Genomic DNA, 23,752 nt, shown 5'->3' on the forward strand with positions numbered 1-23,752 from the left:
GTCAAAACTGAAAACTATAAGACAGTATATATATATATAAGAACTGACATTTGAACTTGATAATTTGTAACTTTTTGTCGAAATTAACATTGTTTAGTTACCTAGTTTTTTGCTGGCAATGAGCCAAAAAGAGGTAGAATATTGTTCTGTACAACTCTATATAACACTTATGCAAGTATGTTTATTCATTGTGAAATTATCACACATTATATCAAACATTTGTTTGAAATCAAAACTTTATTATGCTGTCAACTAATATAATGAACTAATATACTTTATTCACTTCAAATCAAACAAGAATATAAATTCTTGTAATAAACATATGATTTACCAGTAGTAATACATGTAATACATTTGCTGATATTTTAGATTAAAATAAAAAATATATAAAATGTCAGAACTGAAGATCACAACTTGAATATTTAATACACGTTGACTTATTATAGCTAAATAAACTTATTATAGCATAAATGAATTTATTATAGTAATGTTATTGCATGAATATGCTAAAAATGAAATAAAAAATTATCAGAACAAAACACCACTTGGAGAAAAATATGTAAAACAGATGATAGACAAGACATTGCCGTCAAGTGCTGACATCTGTTGTCCATAAATTTTACAAAAATTGATTTTTCTGGGGTAACGACGAATTGGTACCCTCGAAGTTTTGCTTAACAATGGGGTACCGATTGATCAGTACTTTCGAGGGAAAAGGATTAAAGGGGGTTAGAGGGGATGAATATAAAAGGATTTGCAGTACAGTGCTTGTCTGGAAATGTTGTGTGAAAGTTCTGGAGAGTAAAGAAAGTGGAAAGGTAAAAGGAAAGGGACACAAACAAATCTAATAAGCCCTTTATTAAATCAACATGCCACAGCAAATGCTCGAAAGAATGACCACCAACCATAATACAAGCTTCACATCACCACTGCATGGAATGGCGTACATTAGCATAAACACCAGCCATGTTCTGCATATCTCCAACAGCAACAGCTAATCTGGCGACAAGATTGATGTCAGAGCCACAGGGGTATCACAGATGATGCTTTTCAAGTGGCCCCAGAAAAGAAATCCAAACAGGACAAATCTTGTTATCATGGTGGCCATGGAACAGGTCCATCTTGACCAATCCACTTGTGTCGATAAGTAGCGTCCAGGTAATTCCTGACATCACGGCTAAAGTGTGTCAGCGCTCCATCGTGCTGGAATCAGATATGTCTCTGGATGCACTGAGGCACAACGGCCAGCAGTTTGGGCAAGACCTGTTACAAGAAGATGAGGTATTTTGAGCCGTCCAAGTGATGAGGTAAGATATATGGCCCAATCACGTATTTGTGCACCATACCTGCCCACACATTAACACTAAATCTCTGCTCGTAAGCATGAGGTATTGTCGCATGAGGATTGTCATATTTCCAAACATGAGCATTGTGACTGTTAAACACACCCTCTCAAGTGAACATTGTGTCATCTGTGAATAAGGGGGGAAGTCAGGCTGCACAGCAGCCTGTTGCAAGTACCATTGTGAAAAGTTTATATAGAGAGGAAAATCTGCCTGTATCAATGTCTGCACCCTTTGTAAACGGTATGGGTGCATACCTTTGGCATGCAAAATCTCCCATACAAGTGTCTGTCTCACCCAATCTACAGGAAACAGCTCTCGTGCTTGTGGAAAGTTGTGCTCCACCGCACATATGACATCTTCTTCCACTGGCACTGTTCTCGCTGAGCAAGGCCTGCCCACGTCATGTCTGTTGGCATTGAAGAATCCACTTTCATGAAGCTGTCTGTGCACTTGCTTGAAAGTTTGATGATTCAGTATTTCTCTGTTGGGAAATCGTTCCCTATACAACCTTTGTGCAGCTCTCCCATTTCTGTTCACAGCTTCATACATCAGATTGATATCTGCTAGTTCAGCATTTGTGAAGTGCTGCATGCTGTATGAAATCACAGCAGGGAATGACAGCTTCCTGCATTGCTGGCTTGTTTCAACTACCCTACACAGTGCTCTCTACCACCTTAATTCTGCATTTCCGGACAAGCATTGTACTGTGAATCCTTTTATATTCTTCCCCTCTAACCCCCTTTAAATTTTGGCCAGACATTTTCCAATCACCCTGTATATCTTATTTGAATGCAGTAATTTTTAATTATGTCATATTTTATTTGTCATTGATTATAACATTCTGATAATATGCATGAAAAATTTTTAAATGTTAAAAATATGTCCATCTGCTACTCAAAAACAACGCGGTATGTCAGCAATTTACTCAAAACGATTAAATAATTATCTAATTTTCCTCTTGGACGACTGCTTTTTTCATATCTCATATCTCGAAAATAGCGACGATGCGGGGNCATTTTTTAATCAATTCTGAATTTAAACGGCAAAGTTGTTAACTGTATACATCTGCATTAATGGTTTTATTTGGTTGTAACAATTCATAATAAATGACACCATACATATCCCACCACAATATTTTATATTTAAAATAAAATTTTATGTGAAATTAAACCTGTGTGTAATAATCAATAATCTTTGATCCTAAATGGTTTTGAGAAAATGGAACCAATTTTAAGTTATTGGATATATATCTGGCACAAATATGTTTGTAAGAGTGAGTGGTTCAGTGGTTATATTTTGGCTGTTCTGGGTTCAAATCTTGATTTTCTTAAGAACTTTTTAAAATTTTATTTTAAATTTTATTTTTGTATTTGTTTACTAATTTACTTATTAAATATTTCTATACCCATAATTAGATTTATTAATAGTTTTAAACAATTATCCATTTTCAAAGAAACTTGAATTTGTCCAAAGACACACTGAATAACAATGAACAACTTAGAAGTTTTGGAATGAAGTATTTTTGATTAACTCACAGTCAAAACTGAAAACTATAAGACAGAGGCTTATATCTGATTTTGGTTTACAGTCAGTGTAAGTTTACACAGCTTTGCCATCTCCATCTCCTAGCTAAATAGGATGTTTCAATTTCCTTTAATTTGTGGTTTGCATTTATTTATGTTATTGGAAATGCTGCAAAAATATAATAAAAGTATACTTTAAGTTAAATGAGAATATAATTAGAGTATCAATAGAATAAAAATATACAGCAAAACAAATGCAAAAATAAATAATTCAGAGAATGCCTTAACATAAAATGATGCCTTGTTTGAAAAAATAAGATGTACTTAAAGTAAGCATTATCATTATCCACTTCTTGTAACAAATAGTTTCATAACATTACTTGATTAACTTCTGATAGAAGAGTTATATCCTGCTTAAACTCAAAAACTCTGCCTATATTTTATAGAAATCTAAACATTATATCTGGATTAAATGTTTTTTGGGATTATTCTGCTCCATCTTCTAATTTGAATATAAAATTTTTAAAAACTAATAAAGAACAAATTTTTATATGTTTAAAGATAAGTTTTTAAAAAATAGGTTACAAAAATATTTATAAAATGAAAAAATTAAAATGGATAAATAAAATGCTGTTAATTTTCATTTCTATAACAAAGTAGAAACTAATGATTATGTGGGCAAGTATGAGATCAATTAACTTGTATTTTGTTTTCATGAAAATTTTATACATTTATGTAACGTTATATACTGTTGAATGAAGGAGGTTAAATTTTTTTATTTATTCTTTAAACATGCTCTAAATCAGGGGTGTCAAACTGGCGGCCCCTGATGTGATTTTTTGTGGCCTATAGCGACGATGCTCTGCAATAAAATGAAATACAGAACATTATGTTATGAAGAAAATAGCAAGTAACTGTTTTTTTGTTTTTTCATTGGACCTTTTTCCTTTGAAGTTGAAAAAGCTCCACTTTGATACAACTGGAATTAGTTGATTTCCAGAATGATTCGATTTTAAAAGACAAATATTGAGAAGTGGGAACTCCCAAAATATATTCCTATTTAGGTGAAAAATACCTGGAAATTAAAAAGTTTGCTGCACAAATTTTATGTTTTTTTTGGAAGTATGTACTTATGTGAGCTATTATTTTCATGTACAAAATTAAATAAAACGGCTTACAGATCAAGATTAACTGATAAACATCTATCTGCCATAGTGAAGATTGTTTGTTCTCAGTCTTTGAATCCAAATATTGGAAAACTAGTAGGAGGAAGAAAGCACTGGCAAGTTTCCAGTAAAAACAATTAATTTTAGTTTTATAAATATGTACATTAAATAAAATAAATGTTTAAATAAAAGCAATACTATAGCAATTATATATTGTTAAATTGAATTCATTGAACTATCAGGTCAGTCCAAAAGTTTGTGTTCATTTTGGTGAAATTTTTAAATGGTGTAAATAAAACACAATTTAACATTTTAATCTATTATATATTTTCCTCCGCTATCTACAATATCTCGCCATCTTTCTGGTAGCTTTTTTATTCCATTGGTGTAAAAAGATTCTGGTTTCGAAGCAAAAAAACTTCATTTTGCTTCGAATTCATTTTGTATATCCTGTTTAGAATTGAACTTTTTGCCTTGGCAAAAATTTTGTAAGGCACGAAAAAACTGAAAATCACTTGGGGCAATATCTGGGGAGTATGCAGGATGCGGCAAAAGCTCCCAATTCAGTTCATTAATTTTTTGCAGCATTTTTCGAGCCGTATGCGGTCTAGCGTTATCACGGTGGAACAACACTTTCTTCATATTCACCAATTGCGGGCATTTTTTAATCAATTCTGAATTTAAACGGCAAAGTTGTTAACTGTATACATCTGCATTAATGGTTTTATTTGGTTGTAACAATTCATAATAAATGACACCATACATATCCCACCACACACTTAGCAGAACTTTTTGGGATGTAAAGATGCCTTTGGTGTTGGAATTGGCTGCTTATCTTTGTCTGTCCACTGTCTTTTTCTGGTGACATTATCATAAATAACCCATTTTTCATCACCTGTTACCAAACAGTCTAAAAATGGCTCTCTTTCAAAGCACGATAGAAGGGAAATGCAGATGTTTAATCGCTGCTGGCAATTGGCTTCGGACAGCTCGTGTGGTACCCACTTTCCAAGCTTGGATACTTTTCCAATCTCCTTTAAATGGCAAAAGACTGTCCCATGAGATGAATGCATCTTTTCTGCGATCTGATCCACTGTTAAATGTGGCTCTGACTCCACAAGATTTTTAAGAACGTCGTTATCAAAATTGACAGGACGTCCTGAACGAGGTTCATCATTAATGTTGCTTTTTCCAAGTTTAAATTTTTCGAACCATTTCTGGGCAGTCCTCACACTAATAGTATGTGCACCATGTACACTATTAATTTTTATTGCTGCAGATCTGGCAGTTTCACCACTTGAAAAGAAAAAATATAACACAGCACGTTTATATGCGTTATCGATATTCATTTTTTATCGGTACTAATATGCGTCTGATCTTTACGAAATTTGGTGACAAACTGACGAATACAACGGTCAAGCGATGACAAGTTTCGACAGGTTCGGAATCTTATCGATCTGGTAATGAGTAATCTCAAAACCCATACATGCTACTAATGTGCATGAACTTTTGGACTGACCTGATATATAATGTTTTAATTACCCTATCTATATTCCTGCATTCTCTTCAAATTATAATTTTAAGAAAATTTGAAAATGTGATTTGGCCCTTGTGAATTTTATCAATTTCATTAAATGGCCTGTTGTTTAGATGAGTTTGACATTCCTGCTCTAAATAAATACTTATATAATTTCATTTCATTATGTCTTGGATAGCTGTTACATCAAAATTGCATGATAATGTGGATAGTTCTGTTGGATTTGTTTTTTTTATTCTGCCTGTTGCCTTGAATTGTTCTATCCATTGCAGAATGCTGCTGCTAAATAGATACACGATGAAATGCTGTTTTAAGGTTTCATTCATAGTGGTAATAGAATTTGACTCTACCATCCTTCACACAAAAATAGCTTTTAGATAATTGTATATTCACAAAAAACTTTTCAAATGGTGTCTGCAATACTATTAAGATTTATGCACATTAGTATAAAATTAAGATTGCAATTGATGTCAACAACAGGATCAACCACTTATTTCTGTTGATTGCCAAGATCAAAACATATGATTGATGATGCCACTTGTCACCTTAATTTTACTGTTCATGTGCATTGGCCTTTACTGTTCAAATTGATGCATGCTTATTTAGGGAACATTCAAGAAATTTTTTTATTTCATGTTTTGTAAACCACATACGCTACTGCTCACTTTCTGTTTAAAATTGTTTGAAATGTATATACTTTCAACATGTGTAAACTGTTTAAATATATTCAATAGAAATTGCAATTATGGAAATTCAGACACTCACAAAAATTTTATAAGCAGCAAAAACAATTATAAGCAAAAATAACCAAAAATGTTTGTAATTAAAAACATTTTTGATTATTTTAAACAGTCTTCAGGTAGAATACAAAATTGAACTCAGCAAAAAAATAGAATACAGTATAATAGAAACTTTGGAACATTGAATGCCAGTTTATTTAAAACAATATAATAAAAATACAATTAAATACATAGATAGATGATGAAAAATAAGTAACATAAATAAAAATTAAAATACAATATAAATACTGTACATAAAAATCCATAATGAGTAAATAAATAATAAAATAAATATATATAAAAATCAATAAAGAATATATAATTGTTATACAATAAATGATTTATGTAAATGTGAGCACTCCGTAGACATATGGAGATGTTGATTCTGTTATGCTTTATTCAGCACTCAGCAGATCCTCCAACTCATAAGGATATTAATGCCCTTTGGCAGTCTGGTGGGCTTGATACAAGTTACATGAAGCATAACCAGGATCAACATCTTCATATGTCTATGGGATGCTCACATTCACATGGTTAGTTTATTTTATTATCGTTATGTATATTCTTTATGGATTTTTATGTATTTATATTGTATTTTTATTTGTTGTTTATTTTTTATTTATTTATGTATTTATTTAAATTTTAATCTATTATTTGAATTTAAACAACTGGCATTCTATTTCCAATGTTTATCCATTATATTCTATTTTTCACTGAGTTCAATTTTGTATTTTACCTGAAGATGGTCTTTAAGTCTTTAAAAATAACCAAAAACATTTTTAATTAAATTGTTTTTGCTGCTTGTAAAGATTTCATGAGTGTCTGATATTAACTTCAATAATTTTTTAACTAGTTTAGATGTTTAAAACAAGATAATATATGTACCAATTTCAAGTTAATATGCTGATCATAGCTGTATAGGAACTGAATCTCACTTAAATTAATGAATTGATTATTCATAAAATTTGTTTACATAATTAAAAAGTTAATTTTAAGATTTAAAATGATTTCTTAATGTGATAATTTAATTTGTATTAATTTGACATTAAATTTTAATCAATTTAAATTATTAATTACCTGTTATTTATTAAGTAATTTTACATATATTTCAAATTATAACTGAAAATATCTATAAAATAACAAATTTTTCATTTTTTATAAAGAAATAAAATATTAGACTGTAAGTCTTATTTCCTTTACAGAGAAAAACGAACATTAGTAATTGATGATGAATCAGATTATTATTGTTTGGATTCAAATACTTGGTTATCACCTGTTGAGAGAAAAGAACTTAAAAAAAAAGAAGAAGAAATATTTGCCAAGAAACATAAATCACGTAATGAAATGAAGATTACATTAGACTTTGCAGGAAGAAAAGTTTATGAAACTGATGACAATGATTTAGATAATGAATTGAAAGATTTTAAATTATCGAAAGGACCAAATAATCAAGAAAGGACTTATGTGAATCCAACAATTTCTGTGATTCCAAAGGTAATAATAGTTATACAGTGAAATCTCCATTAACAGATACTTCTGAATAGCAGACACCTCTATTTAACACACATTTTTACAATCTCCAGTCCCTTCAAATAGGACAGCTATTATATTTACTTCTAAATAACAGATACTGTCATCCATAACCAACCTTACGAAAGCACAATGTCCCACCTTCAATACTCTAAAAGAATTAATTACATACAAAATATTTTAAAACAAAAACAAAGAATTGGTTCAAATATTCTGTCAGGCGACAAATTTTGACTATAAGTATCAAATAAAAACTGGCTTAAAGCAGGAATAGGGCAGGAGGGCAGGTTATAAGAAGTCAAACAATATTTTTTATCTGTTAGAGAAGGTTAATCTGGCTAAGTTGTCAAACACCATTTATCATTATACATATTAATGTTATTAAATTTGTTTTATTCTTGGAATTAAGCTTATGATAACAAAATACTATAAACTTTTTCAAAGTTATTCATTCATTCCACAAGTATCATAGTATAGTAGTAATGAAAAAGAAACTTAAGATCATAAGTGACTTCATAAATGCAAGAAAATTGAATATCTTCTCACACTTTAAAGTAGTTACCTTCATAACACGACCTTCGAACTTACACCAAACCCAAACACTTTTGTCATAATCATTTTAACAGTTTAGTGGTTGCTAATGTCTAATTTTTAATAAATCGGTTACTGAAAAAAGCAGAAATGTTTGAAAAGTTACACCTTCTTGATAACTACAAAGCAGATAAATCCCTGTATCAATTTCTATTAAATCGCTTAGATCATAAATGATATTATAAATGTAGTAATTCCAAATATATTTCCTACCATTTTCAAGTGGATAGCAAATTGCTTTCGTAACTTGACATTCAAATGAGATTCAATTAAAACAAGATTTTTACAACTGAAAAAAATAAATGATATATATATATATTTTAATTATATATGCTACATATCCTTTTTGTATATTCACATTCTTAATGCAAATTTGATGTTTTTATAATCCACCATATTCTTCCCTTTATAGTGACCAGGTTAAAATAAAATATGGCTATTGGCATGTCTCTATGAATAGCTGATACCTTTAAATAGTGGACAAACTTCTCGGTCTTGATGGTGTCTGCTATTCAGAGATTATACTGTATTTTAAAAAATAAAACTTCACAAAATAAACAGAGATGCTTAAGTTTTCCCAATTGCATTAAAAAATATATTGATTGAAATATAATTTGTAGCATTAAAAGCATTATGTGAGATTCAGCCTGGGGTACAGGGTAGGTTGTTATGCCTGTATCACTTACTAGGCAGCTAGTCGGTAGGACTAGTTCTCTGTCGTCTACAAGAACGGCCTTTTCCAAACTTAGGGAAACGAGTATGGAGGGCTTTACTGTTAAATTATAATTTAGAGCAGAAGTTGGTGATGGCGAATTCACCTTCTTCCTTACGTCAGGGTCCCGACACCAGTTTATCAGTTATTTTACACGCGGATAAACACGCTTGGGGCAATCTTATTCAGATAATAATTGAGAGACATTTCTTTATAAAATAAACAAGAGTAAATTTAATTAACCGTAACCAAATAATAGGAATACAAATATATGATAAGGAGACTACCACTACTAATTATAGTTTATAAGTCGTGCGAGATAGGGACTTATATCTAACCGATACACGAGAGAGAGAGAGAGCTCACAAAATCATTTACAAACATACAACCTGATCGTTGTCTTTACTCTTCGGCTCTGTATATGAAGTATTAGTTCACTCCTCGAATTCTCTGTCTTCTTTCCTCTGGAGAGATCAGCTTAACTGGGTGTATTTCTAGACTCAATCCTTTGTATATTGTATGGCTCATAGTATAGGCATTGGCCTTTAAGAGCAAATATGTATGGAGTCCCGACTCTTCTAGATCTGTCGATGAACTCCACGAATTCTGATAAATTCCCGCTATATCTGACGATCGGCGACCAATCATCATGCAAGATTCTTTCGTGGGAACGGACAAAAGGGGAATATGTGAGGGGTAAACATTTCCCATCAAAGCGAGGTTTTTTGCAGATAAGGGAAAAACAGAGGATGTACGAACTTAGGAAGTAACATCTGTTATCTATTTTTCTCACGTTGGAAAACGTTAATTTCTCACCAAATGAAATAATATTTTGTGACAATATTTAACATTACCAATAAAATTACTATTTTAGACCCAGGGGTCTTTCAGATCTCACAATTATAAAAATTTATAATTATGAAATTAAAAAAATGATCATGATGATTAGTTTCTATATCAGTTAATTATATATTTTCTATATATTATTAAAATAATGTATAGAAAATATAGACGTATAATTTGTAATATTGAATTTTACTACTATAATTAGAATATTTGTTAAAAATACATATATATATATATATTAATTAGTGTGTTTATCTCAAAATTACATATGTTTACACATACACCATTTTCTGACATTAAGTCATCATCATGGCTTTTGCATATGATGTCCTGTGTTACTCAAGTCAATTGTACGAAAATAGGAAAAGTATATATGCATGTAATAATATTGTTCTGTTGAAGAAGCACTGGATCTTGAATCTATACAAGTCTGAAAGATAATTCAGTAAAATGTAAACCAAGGAAAAAAATTGTCTGATACAAAAGTTAATAAAAAAAATATCACAAATAGTTCAGCCATTTGAAAGTAATAGGTAACATGCAGTTATAAAAAAGTAAAATAGCCTAATTAACTCAAACTTATTTATGTACAAACTAATCTTTTTTTATATTTTTTATAACTGTGTTAGCTCTTTTCCTTTTAAAAATGTTTTTAATACAAATCTTTAATTAATAAAAGAAAAATAATTGTGATAAAATAATAAATCTTGTACATCAAAATAATTATTTCTTTATTGTCTCTATAACAATGGATTTTTATACTTTCAAATCCACATTTGTACCTAGACCTAAAAAGTTTTGCAATTTTCAAAAACTTAGCATTACAGCTTCTTATATATATGTTCTTTTCAAAACTGTTTGCACAAACATATTCAAAGTTGCTATCTCTATTCCTAATAGTGCTACTGTTACAGAATGGCATACTTTGAGAGATTTTTGCACAAACTTTTTATATAATTTTAAGCATGGCCTCACTCTTGATTAGTGCTTAGAGGAGATAAAATCAATGTTTGGGAAAAAACATTGATTTTATCTCCTCTAAGTTAAAAGTTAACAGCATATACAGATGATACAAGTAGTTTGAACTGGAGGATGTCTCAAGTACAGGTTGCTCTGAATTGACTTTAAATGTTGAAAACATTGTTATTTGACAAATGTTGGCGGAATACTAGCAAATGTCACACAGAATAATTCATACACCATCAACACATTTCATTCTTCATGATTATCTGCAGTTGAAAAAGTCTGTATTCTCTAGGTGCTTCATAAGCTGACTGAGCAGCAACATGCTCAATGAGTGGAATGGTATCAAATTATGTTCCAGAAATTTGAAAAAGGCTAGTTTAATGTTGTTGGCTAGTGTACTGTTGCCTGTGAGGAGGTATATGCCAAACTGGAGAATTGTAGTGACAAATTATGACTATAATTTCAACACCCTTTAAAAATCCAAAAAAAGAAAATAACTCCATACTCATAAGTGTCAAACAACATGGTCAGTAAGTAAAAAGGTCTAGAGTTTTCTGCCAAATAAAATTTAATAAAGAGGATAATCACCCTGGAACTTCTCTCCTCTGATGGCAGAGGGAGAGAAGTTCCAGGGTGATTGCACAGTCTGAACATTTCTTATCATGGACTGATTTCATCTTCCTGAATTTCTGGAGTAGATTAGCAACTGCTATGTGTGACACAGGCACTTGGTGTGGATGACATTGATTAAAATGCTGTGCAGTCATCCTGGAACTTCTTTTCCCTGCCATTAAGACAATTTCAGTACATTCTTCCTGTGTTAGAGGCATTGTGTTGTCTGCTTTTCAACCTGTAACAACAAAGGAAACACATTCATAACTCTGTAACCATTCAAGGTAGGTCAAAAAGTCTTTCAAAAATCAATTCTCTGTGAAAATCTGACCCTAAATGATGTTACATGACCTCCTTCCATATTTAAAATTTCAAAGTTACATTTGATATGGCTTGCCATCAAGATGGCAGTCATGCATGTAACACATGTTAATCTGTTTTTCCCTTGGACTAATGTGTTCCTGATATGAGCAAATTAACTTCAGGTACATTCTATGTTCTGTAGCAGAGGTGTTAAGTGACTTTCTTTACCACCCTGTATTGTTACCAGGAAGGGGACATTATGCTGAACTGAGAAAGAAGGGGAAAATGTTTGATAAATAGTTTTGACGGATAGAAAAGTGTATTGAAGAAATGGTTCATATTTTTAATATTAAATCAGTGTTAATGTTAATTTAGTAAAACATACTTGCTTTTGAATGAAAGAAAATTAAATGACTTTTTTTGCAAAATATTTTTAATATAAAAAAGTTTTCTCTGCACTAGCTTTAATATTTAAAAAAATATATAAGATAATTATATATAAATTAAAATTATCTGTAATCTACATGAAATCCTAATTTACAAGATTCTGAAAAAATTAATATAAATTTTACATTTATAAATTTTAGTATGAAAACAGTGAAGATGATCAATATCCTAAAAAAGAACTTACACTTTGGGATGAAAACTTATGGTTACGTAAAATGAGAATACAAGATACTGAACTCCAAAAAATGTCAGATGAAGGAATGTGTCTTAGTGTTCAGCAACCTTGGGCTTCATTTCTAATTTCAGGAATAAAACAGTAAGTTATAGGTACAATCTATATCTATATATATATATATATATATATATATAAAAATGGACATGTATGTCCCTATATTTCACTTTTTCGCCAAAACTACACATCACACGTGAATGGTGTTTGTATGTGGTGGTAGCCCCAAGTCTCCATTCGTGCATAGGGGTGGTTGCGTCTCGATAGCTATAAGGGTGCGGGAGATATGGGCTTGAAAGTGGTTGAAAGTGGCTTTCTATTTCGAATGTTTTGTTCGAATTAAATTCAATCATAAAATTCGAATATTGGTTCGATTATAGAACGATTGTAAACGTTCCAGAAACGTTGAAAATAGTTCGTTTGACTAGACGTGAACAAGAGACGTTCAGAAATAGAATAAGGACCAGGTCTCTAATTAGTCTGGAAACGGGGGACCTAATTCTTGCATTCTGTGAAAACGGGTAAGATTGGCTATAATGTAATTATCTTAATCTTCACTATCGTTACTTTTTGCCCAGCGAAGCGGGTCCTTGCAGCTAGATTTTAGATTACTTAGAAAAACAGTTTTTTATATATAAAAAAAGCTATATTACATACAAATGTACAAACAAATAAAAACCCAGCGAAGCGGGTCCTTGCAGCTAGTTATATATATAATGTATATTATATATATTTAGTTTTACTATATATTGTAGTTTTCTATATTACTAAAATCAAAATTACTAAAAATTTATAAACAATGAATTGTATAAAAACTTTCTGCAACAATCAAATTGTTCAGTTATTTTTATTTTTTAAAATATATTTTAGTAAAATTTGTTTCATTTTTATTTATTAAATTCAAGTAAAAAAATATTTTATCAACAATTTTGAGTCAAAATTATATATGGATTTTAAAAATGTTTAAATTATGTTTGTTGCCCCTCTCACTAATATCAGAGTAATAAATATTTCTTAAAATCATCCATTAATGTAAAACATTTATCTCAGTAATCATTCCATCATTGGAAACACTCAAAGTTTACATTTTCTAGTAATTAAAAAAGAAGCTCTATTTCATTATGTTTTATGATATCAACATCGTTAAATCTCTGTTTTCAAAGCATTTTTTTGTTTTTTTTTTTTTTTTCACTTTGGTTTAACTGCATATTTTTTTTATTTTTAACTTATTGGGATTATTGTAATGGGGGTGGCAAATATTGTTTACAAGACATTGCCAAATTTAATGTAATAAATAAATTTTTATCCTAGTGAATAGAAAATAATCATTTAGAGTAAGGTCTAGTGAATACAATATTGCTGCACTTTTGAAATTTGGTGATGTGTTGTGTTAATGCAATGATTTTAGCTTTAATTAGGATCATAATCATATATCTATGTTTTTTCTTCATTTACCTGTACTATGTTCTTTTAAAGTAATTTTATCTTCTCTAAGATTAGAAGTTATGGAATGAACTTTGCTAAAGTTACATATGTCTAAACAAGATACTCACAGGAAGGAATCAGGAAAGGCACCTAAGATCTGTTTTATTTTTTGTTCTTTTCCTTCAGTACTTTTCTAATAAGAATTTTATAAAACAAAAGTTATTTTATGAGTACATTTATTTTTATAATCTTCAAAGTGTGCAACTACAATCTGTACACAATGATATGACTTCTCAATTTTTTAAGTTGAATACAAGTGCTGTACTATTTAGAATACACCACATTTTATAATAAAAATAACATTTTGCTTGTTTTTATACCAAGGCTGTGGAGTGGGAGTCGGAGTCGTCAAAAAACCCTCTGACTCCGACTTCTTTTTACTTACCAACTTGTTATGTATATAAAACGGAAAAGTATTGGAATCGTGTCAAATTTGACCCTCCAAGCTTTTTTTTTTTTTTTGCAAATCTACACGTTTGGAGACCTCCCGAACCCCTTAAAAAAGTCAATAAAGGGGAAAATTCGCGCGCGCGTGTGTTGGCATCTAATTTGTTTAATTTCTTTATTTTCTTTTCTGAGATATTAAACAATATCTCAGAACAAATAAAGTTTAAGAAACGAAATGTGGCACTGAAGCTTGCGTATAAAGGGACATTAATACTATTAAATTTTGGTTCTTAATTAAAGGTCGACAGGGTGAAGACATAAAAGTGGTCACGTGCCATATCTCCTAATGAATATTTTACTCATTAGTGTTCAAAATTTAAAAAAATAAAATAAAACTCGTCTTTACCCTCAAAGTAAGTTTTTTTGCCATTTTATAATAGTACAGTAAAACCTGTTAAGATGTTCTCGCTTAAGATGTTAGAATGTATATGGGGACACGATTTAGTTCAACCACTTTGACTTAAATAACTAACTCCTGTGTTAAGCCATCTGACTCTGATTCTAACCACTCTGACCACAGAAATTATTAGGCTTCAAACAGGGTGAACGAAATCATGCCCCCCATTACACATCACACAGAGTCTAACATCCACACATATAGAAAAAAACCTCAAATCTTTTGCATATCTCAAAATTTCAAGGTGTTCTGAGTCCAAAAATGTAAAAATTTGGGAGGGGTCATTTTTTGACCAAGCACTACACTTTCCTCTGTTATATATATATAACAGCCGGAAAAGTAAAAATTATCAAATACATATTTATATATTACTTAGAGAAGTCTTTTAGCTTTGGAATAAAAAGTTTCTACGCTCTATCTTTATTACAACTCTATTTATTGAATATTTTATTCTGAGGTCACATGTTGACATCAGAATTTCTGGGTCTCTTTCGGTAACAAGTCTGCCCCTAGTCGGAGTCAGATGGTAAGGAAAAGTCGGAGTCGGAGTTGGAGTCAGTAGATTTTTACGCGACTCCACAGTTCTGTTTTATACACTTTTATTCACTGTTAAGAAGATACAGATAATGTAAGTAGACAGCATCTATTTTTTAAAAAATGTATTATTTTAGTGAATCAATTGGTTAGTTTATCTAAATAATACATGTTTTTTCCGAGACAAAATTCTGCAGGTGCCCTTGAGCTTAAATCTTTTAAAATTGCCTGATAAAACAAATGATAGCACAATTCTTACTTCATCAGTGATTTTTCTACCTTTTGGTCTATAATTAGCTCCTATTAAAATATGCATTCATTATCATTTAGTGAACAAATATGCTGAAGGATTTCCAGCATACTTAGTTTTCTATGGACGTTCAACCTCCTTTAAAGTGATGAAACTGCTTAAAATTTGTATGTTGTTTATAGCTCCATAAGCATTTAATTGTTTAAAATGTTTCACTATTTATTTTTTCAAGTTTTGGACAAAATTTAGTATAAAAGTATCACTTAGAAAGTCATGCTATTGTATCAGAGAAATGAAATTAATCTAGGATTTTTTTTCTTTTAATTAGATCTTATATATATAATATGCAATTTCTGATCAAAATGTATAATTCAATTTTGGTATATAATGTAAGTGAAGATAATTTGTAAATAATGTAAGTGAAGATAATTTGAAAATAAATAACTTAGACTTAATAAATAACAAATTATAATTTTAAAATTTTGCATACAAATTTTAATATGTTTAAATATTATTGATAATACAAGACATGAAGGACGAACGTGGTATACTTCACATAGAGGAAGATTATGGATTCATGCAGGTGCAAAAGTACCAACACAGCAAGAAATATTACAGTTAGAAAATTCAACAAGAATTATTAAAGGAGGTATAAAACCTTTTTTTATACTTTTACTTAAGATATAATTGTTTAATACAATATTTTTTGATATATGTTATATTTTTAATTTTAAAATAATAATAATAATAATTTGTTTTTAAGAATTCTATTTTAAGAGGTATATTAATTTCTATAATTCTGTATGGTTAAAAGATATACTGATATATAATATAGTATTTATTTGCTACCATCATATGTTAAAATGTATTTAATATAATCTGAATTATCTAATATAAACAAAATTGGATATACAATGGTGCCTTGTACTTTGAATTTAATTTGTTTCAGCAGGCTGTTCAAACTCTGAATTGTTTGAAGTGCAAATTAATTTTTTCGATTAGAAATAATGGAAAGTGAATTAATCCATTTTCAGACCCTAAAACTGTACCCATTTTGATAAACAGCAAATACACATAATTTAATGTAGAAATAACATAATGAAATGCCCTAAATGATAAGTTAAAACATGAAACAATAAATAAAATACATAAATAATCTATAATAAAATGAAAACTGCATTTACTGGTTGTGCACCACTAAGTTTGGAATCTTAAACATAGCTGAAGATCTGTCACATGTACTGGGGATATATTCTGTTCACTTATTTCTCGTCTCTTCTTTCAATGACGAATGACACCACTGTTTCTGAGAGACAAATTTTGTCTCTCAGAAACAGTGGTGTCATTCGTATGCACGCTTTTTAAATTAGGTTATTAAAATTTTATTAAAATTAAGACGAAATTCGTCTCTCAGAAACAGTGGCAATTCTGGTCACTTTTAATGACCTCATCTTCATTGATGACGTCATGATACTACTAGGTTGGTTATATATGTTCGGGTTATCTCCACGCGCAACACAGTATAGAATTTTAACCAATGAAATTGTAAAATTTTTGAAAATGCAGAGTACATAATCATAGATCATGTGGCAAGGAAAGCATGTGTTCAAATAAAGCACTTAATTTCAACAAATGTATGTGTTTTGTTTTATAATGTTTTTATAGATTGTAATGCCAATTTGTCTCAAAATAAAAATTTTAATAACCTAATTTAAAAAGCGTCATACTTAGATATTTTTTGAAACATTACCATCTATTTCTCCTTAATTATCTATGTAAGATTAACATCATATTCGATAGTTCAGTAATTGATGTAGGATAATTAAAAAAAAAATGGAATCAGTGGCATTTCTGAGTAAGCACTGGAAAAAATCAGAAGCATTTTTTCTCTCAAAATATTCTTTTCCGAGATAGAGAATGTTCTCTAATATGATTGTACAGCTCGAGTAGCATCCAGTTGTCCATATTGGATATAACAAAATCGAGATGAAAGACTGGTCAAAAGACAACTATCCATGCGTCTCTGACAAATGAGAGAATCGTTGAGAGAAAAAGTTGTCCAGAATTGTGTTTGGAGAGATGCGATGATCTCTCGAAACGTAAACAAATGATTAGCCAAACGGCGACCAGCTTGTGAGAGATGAAAGACGAGAGACGATGACCAGAATACAGCCCCTGCTCTCATACTTTGCAGTGAGTTTCTTTTTCATTTCAATCATTAACATGAAAACCTTCCTCATAGGCTTTGTTGCTTCCATATTCTTCTTGGATTCCATGGTTAATAGGTAGGAGATATCTATATTAAAAAAACACACCAAAAAAAGTGAAAAAAAACACAAAAAACATGCAAGGTTAATGCAAGAGATGCTTTCACAATGAGAATGAGATATGACTTGGATGCTCAAAAGATGGTGTTTATGTAGCAAGTGCAATTTTTTACTACATGTGCAGTTTGAATGTAAATGCATTGAACTCTGGATCAAATTTCTATTGAATTTAGCATTTGAATTCTGAAACGTTCAAAGTATGAGGTACCACTATAAATGAGTTTTTGTTTAAATATTAGTTATAGAAATATGTAAAAATATTTCAATACATGTATAAATAATTCATTATTTATTTCTCTAGCTAGTTATATTAAATTTCCCGAACAATATCCAACTGGATGTTTGTTAGGATGTGTGGATGTAATTGATTGTTTACCTCAAGAAGAATATCAGTTACAGGTAAAATAAAATTCATGTATACTAAATTCATTAAAATCTCTTAATCTCTTAGTAAGAATTAAAACAATCAAGTGTAAGAAAATAATGCAAAAACTTTCAAATTGAATTTATTTAATATTTTATATGAATACTAGCTGTTACCCGCGGCTTTGCCCACAAGGATTTTGCAAGCAAACCCTATTTATATTCAGTATTTCAACAACGATAGTAATTCTTATATAACACCTACCGCTGAGAATGATGAAAATTGCCGAGAATCAAACAAACTATTTTCAATTTGATCAATTTTCTGGAACGTTTACAATTGTTCTATAATCGAACCAATATGCAATAACAAATTCAAATTTAAAACGGTTCGAACATTTTTAAAATCGAAATAGATAAAAATATTTATAACAATATCTGAAATGTTATCAATTTAATACACCTAAGTACTCAATGAAGACCAAACATAGTTGAAAACAAAAAAATCACATCTAAAATAGTACAGTAGAAGCCGTTCTTCCGGTTAATCCTTAATTCTCTCCCTCTCCCCCCGCGGGGGAATTTCGAAAAATCCCTTCTTAGTGTGCATTTTCATGACGTACACTAACTGTGTAGACTGCATCTAAAATAGTACAGTAGAAGCCATTTTTCCAGATAAGCTTTAATGCTCTCCCTTTCCCCCCTGCAGGAGAATTTAAAAAAATCCCTTTTTAGTGTGCATTCCCATGGCGTACCCTATTTTCTGGAACGTTTATAATCATTCTATAATCGAAATAGCATACCCTACTAAAACACAGATAAAAACAAAAAGTCACATCTAAAATAGTACAGTAGAAGCCGTTCTTCCGGTTAAGCCTTAATCCTCTCCCTCTCCCTCCACGGGGGAATTTCGAAAAATCCCTTCTTAGTGCGCGTTTTCGTGATGTACCCTAACTGTATACCAAATTTTACTTCTTCAGATTCAGCAGTTTGCTCTATGCGATGATGAATCAGTCATTCAGTCAGTCAGGACAAGTAATTTTATATATTTAGATTAATAATTTAAGTAGCTATTTCTAATATATTAAATGTAGTTGAATAATTATTCATAATCTAATAATTTTGCTGAATTATCAAATTATGAATAATTAATTTTTATTATAATTTGAATAGTTAAATGCATGAAAAACCCAATACATTTGGCATTGTAGTAAACATGTTATCAAAATCAACAAAACTGTCAGTTGGCATTATGGAAAGGTTTATTTATGCAAGTACTTTCAACAGTATATAAGTGCCCTTTTCAGGCAATATCATTCACATAGAACAGAATGTTAGTAGCATTCATAAAAAAATCAGTTATGCCATTAAAATAATGTCTGTAAGGATTTGGTGGGGTTTCAAACTGTTATAACATTACAAGGAAACATGATAGAAATATAAGACAGGTGCTAAATTGAAGAGCAATTAAGTTTTTTTTTATATACTACTAGCTTATCCGTCGTGCACTGCTGCAATCTCAGAAGAAATGAAATTCAAGCAAACTCGTTACGATAAAATTCAATTTACATTTTATCATTATTATTATTATTATTCATTTTCATCGGGAAAACATTTCAAAGTGTTGTTTCAATTCTATTTATTTATTAGAGTGCTTGTGGATACATGATATTTTTTGTTTTTCCATCTGGTGTGTACACGAATAAATCAGAAGGTTTTCCAACACGTGAGCTGGCCACATACACTTGTCCATGCAAGAAGCACGGATTCTCCAAATTTAGCCCACACACTTGCAGCGATTGTCAGAAGTGTGATATTCCCCATTTTTATATATTTTTTTTAATCCTTTATAATTTTAACTATTTAATTGCTCCTTCCTCTCTTCCTTGGCATGTTGTGAAATTTCTGATAGTTGGATAATAAACTGTTTTATTGTAATTTGTCTTTTTAAATTATTTTGAGTTGACATTAAAATTTGGAAAAGGGGGATACCTAGATCGGTAAAATAGGTGAATTTCCTCCTACAACTTTGGTTGTTGTTCGGGGTACAGTTAAAGTTTTAACAAAGTTCGAACGAATACATAATTGGCAAAAAAAAGTTGAAATAAAGTGATTAAACAAAAATCATTACAAATATTGTAAATAACAGTTTACAAATGCATATATAGAGATATTTTTTGGAGGGGGAACATGGTCTTCACAATTTGAAATTGATCGCACACACAAAATGCTCGTATACACGCGCGCCATCTATCATAGGATAAATATACTATGCCAGAAACCTTTGCGGGAGTATATTAAAAAACTTCTCAAAGCTTAATGGCAATCGTACTATGCCAGAAACCTTTGCAGGTGTATATTAAACAACTTACCAAAGTTTCATGGCAATCGGATAAACGGTTTGGTAATGCATGAAGGACAGACGAACAGACAGACATACATTCATTTATATATATATATATATAGATTGTAGGTGGGAGGGCATGGTGTGCATAGCCAGCCAAGGTCTTGCACCAAGTCAAGTGTCTCAGTCAAGATGACAGTCATACATAGAAATGTGCAATGTAATGTTTGGCTTGCCAAATTGAACCTGTGATTTTAGTTTGACAGGAATACTACTGTATATTTAATGAAGAACTGTCACATGAAAATGCAATCACCATTACGATAAACAACTGAAAGAAATGGGAACTCAAAACCAGTTTTGAGTTTTAATGTTGCCAAGAAGAGGCAAGAAGATAGCCATAAAACTGATGATTAATGAAGAATAACTGATCTTTCTTAACCAATGCTGTCTTAATGGGGTAGTACCTATGAGTGTATATAAAATTTGTCTTTCCTCAAATTGCATGTCTCTCAAAAAGTTTCAGCCATGTGCCTAAGCCATCTTATTAAGGTGAAAAAACATCATGAGAAGTACAGTCTGGGAACTTTCCAATACAATCTCATATTAAGATTTATATATGCTTGACACCATATTTTTAATTGAACAGATTATGACTAAAAAACTTTTTTTTTTTCAGAGATCAGTTTAAATGTTTCAATGTTTTTTGATACTGTCTATGATTTTTTCTAATAAAAATTCTTCATTCTATGTTCAGTCTGAAGATGGATATAGACAATATCTGAAAACATTTATCAAAATATTTAAACTGACCTCTTTAAAAAAATAATATAATGAAGTTTTTTAGTCATAACTTTCCAAACCATCTTGTATATCGATCCATGAGATTTTTTGTAAATATCTGAACTGTGTCCTATGCTGATTGATTTATAATGTCAATTGCAAATATCTTTGAAATATACATTAAATTGAAAAAGAGTGTTATATGAAAGTTTATTATTTTGAAGGAGAATTTTGAACCACAGAAATTAAGCTACTCTCTTCTCCTTGTGGTTAGGACAGGTGGGTAACTTTAGATTTTCAAATGAGCCCCAATTTTGTATTTTTGGATTCTCTGTTGAAAAATAGCATTTTATTCTGGACAATTTTTTTGATTAATGTTAATGTAAAAAGTTTCAGTAGCTTAATTTCTGTGGTTCAAAATTCCTCTCCAAAATAATAAACTTTCATATAACATTCTTTTTCAATTAATGTATAGTTCAGGATATATTTGCAACTGATATTTATAAATTGACCACTTATATACAAAAAAAATGTAGTTTTTGATTTTTGTATGTTATATCTATTTAAATTTATTGNCCGACAACATCTACGGAAAGCTAATTGTTCGTGTAAAAAAGCTGAGGGTTGAAAGCTCTGTCAAAGTGATAAAAGTTTCCTTTATCGCGTTAACCAAAAATTATTATTATTATTATTTTAATACACGCTGTAAGAAATATCGCACACTAGCGAGAGCTTTAATGTGACTATTATTGGGCTATATTTCATAAAACAGTACACTAGACGGCGCATTATACTTCTATCAGATATAGACGTTTCTTTCGCGAAAGAAGATGGCGGAAAAGTAAGTAATATAACAACTAATTTTAATCCATCTTAATCGTAAATTTTTAAAAATAAAACATGTATGATATGATGTATGCACATTTTATTTAATTACTTCTTTAATTTATATAAAAAGATAAATAAACAATGTATATTATTATATTTAAATTGCTATTAAACAGAACATTATTAATTCAATAGACATAAAAGTTCTTACATGTTTCTGTAGAATTATACAACATATCAGTATCTTTCAAAAGTAAAGAATAACAATATTTCATACCTTCTTTGGAAATACAATAAACCCTTACTAATTCAGACTAATTGGAGATGAAGCTTGTCTGAGTTTACAAAAATCCAACTTAGCAGAGTATTTTCTCTGATGATATAGAAAACTAGAAAACTGATATACAGTAAGCTATAATAATTTATTATGATCAACTCTAAACAGAAGTTTTACTGAGCTTTAGTATGTTATATAACTGAATTTATTACAGGAAATGAATTCAAAAAATTTTATGATAATATATTATTTAGCAATGACAGTTTTTAGCAACTTACTGATTACAGTAATATATAATGCACATTATCACAAAGACTTCTGGATATCAAAAACTCTCATTGATTACAATTTCATTATAATTATAATTTTTCTATTGTCAAGAATTTTTAAATTATTGTACAGATTTTCAAAAAATTTTTCTGAGTTGGCAGCAGTTTACTGTATTAACTGTTGATTATTCAAAAGACATAATTTACTCTTTTGAATAACCAACATTACATTACTCTTGAAAAGACATTATCAAACGCAATACAAAATATTACAGTATATATTTGAGCACAAAAACACTGTCAAGAGCTTTCAGTCTGCATTTGACAAGAAAGCATAAACTGTATTATAATTCAGGATGGTGAACCTTTTTGAGTCTGCATACACATAGTAAGCATAATTATTTTTTTTAAAATGTTGTATGCCAAAGTTTTAGACTTCAAATAATGATTTTTAAATAAATATAATGAATACGCTTTATGAAATTTGTAATGCCAAACAAACACCAGATTACATTAGGATACTTTTCCATGATTATATGTCATATTTAATTAATTACTAAATAATTTGTCACTAGACAAGTTATTTAGTAATTAATTAAATATAATCCTGGAAAAGTAGACCAATGTAATCTGGTGGTTGTTTGGCTTTACAAATTTATCAGGTTTCATGAGGTTTGTTTATGAATAAACTTTAATTACAATAAATGTAAACAAGCTAATTGAGAAAAATATGATATACTGAACTGAATAAAAAAAACCATAATTAAAACTGAAATTTAACATTAAAAGTATGTGTTATGTGCTAGGGTATTTCTCCAGTTCACCATCCCTGTTATAATTTATTTAGAAAAATAAAACAAA

The 23,752-nt window shown here is 30.0% G+C and overlaps 2 protein-coding genes across 2 annotated transcripts in view; one reads left to right on the forward strand and one right to left on the reverse strand.

Annotated features, from left to right (window-relative positions):
- LOC111623729 (activating signal cointegrator 1-like) overlaps positions 1 to 18,452 on the forward strand; it is a 25,498-nt gene extending 7,046 nt beyond the window's left edge. Inside the window, exons 4-7 of the mRNA XM_023366411.1 lie at positions 7,554 to 7,845; positions 12,499 to 12,674; positions 16,228 to 16,349; positions 18,329 to 18,452. Of these exons, the coding sequence (XP_023222179.1) occupies positions 7,554 to 7,845; positions 12,499 to 12,674; positions 16,228 to 16,349; positions 18,329 to 18,435 (697 nt within the window). The 3' untranslated portion in view covers positions 18,436 to 18,452. The remainder of the gene's footprint in view (positions 1 to 7,553; positions 7,846 to 12,498; positions 12,675 to 16,227; positions 16,350 to 18,328) is intronic.
- On the reverse strand, positions 1,261 to 2,150 carry LOC111623730. The gene has a single exon (XM_023366412.1). The coding sequence runs from the start codon at positions 1,935 to 1,937 to the stop codon at positions 1,326 to 1,328; it is 612 nt and encodes a 203-aa protein (XP_023222180.1). The 5' UTR covers positions 1,938 to 2,150; the 3' UTR covers positions 1,261 to 1,325.
- Positions 18,453 to 23,752: the final 5,300 nt, after the last annotated feature.

The sequence above is a fragment of the Centruroides sculpturatus genome, unplaced genomic scaffold (assembly GCF_000671375.1).
Source record: "Centruroides sculpturatus isolate CEXI.00-Female unplaced genomic scaffold, Cexi_2.0 scaffold372, whole genome shotgun sequence".
NCBI classification, from domain to species: domain Eukaryota; kingdom Metazoa; phylum Arthropoda; class Arachnida; order Scorpiones; family Buthidae; genus Centruroides; species Centruroides sculpturatus.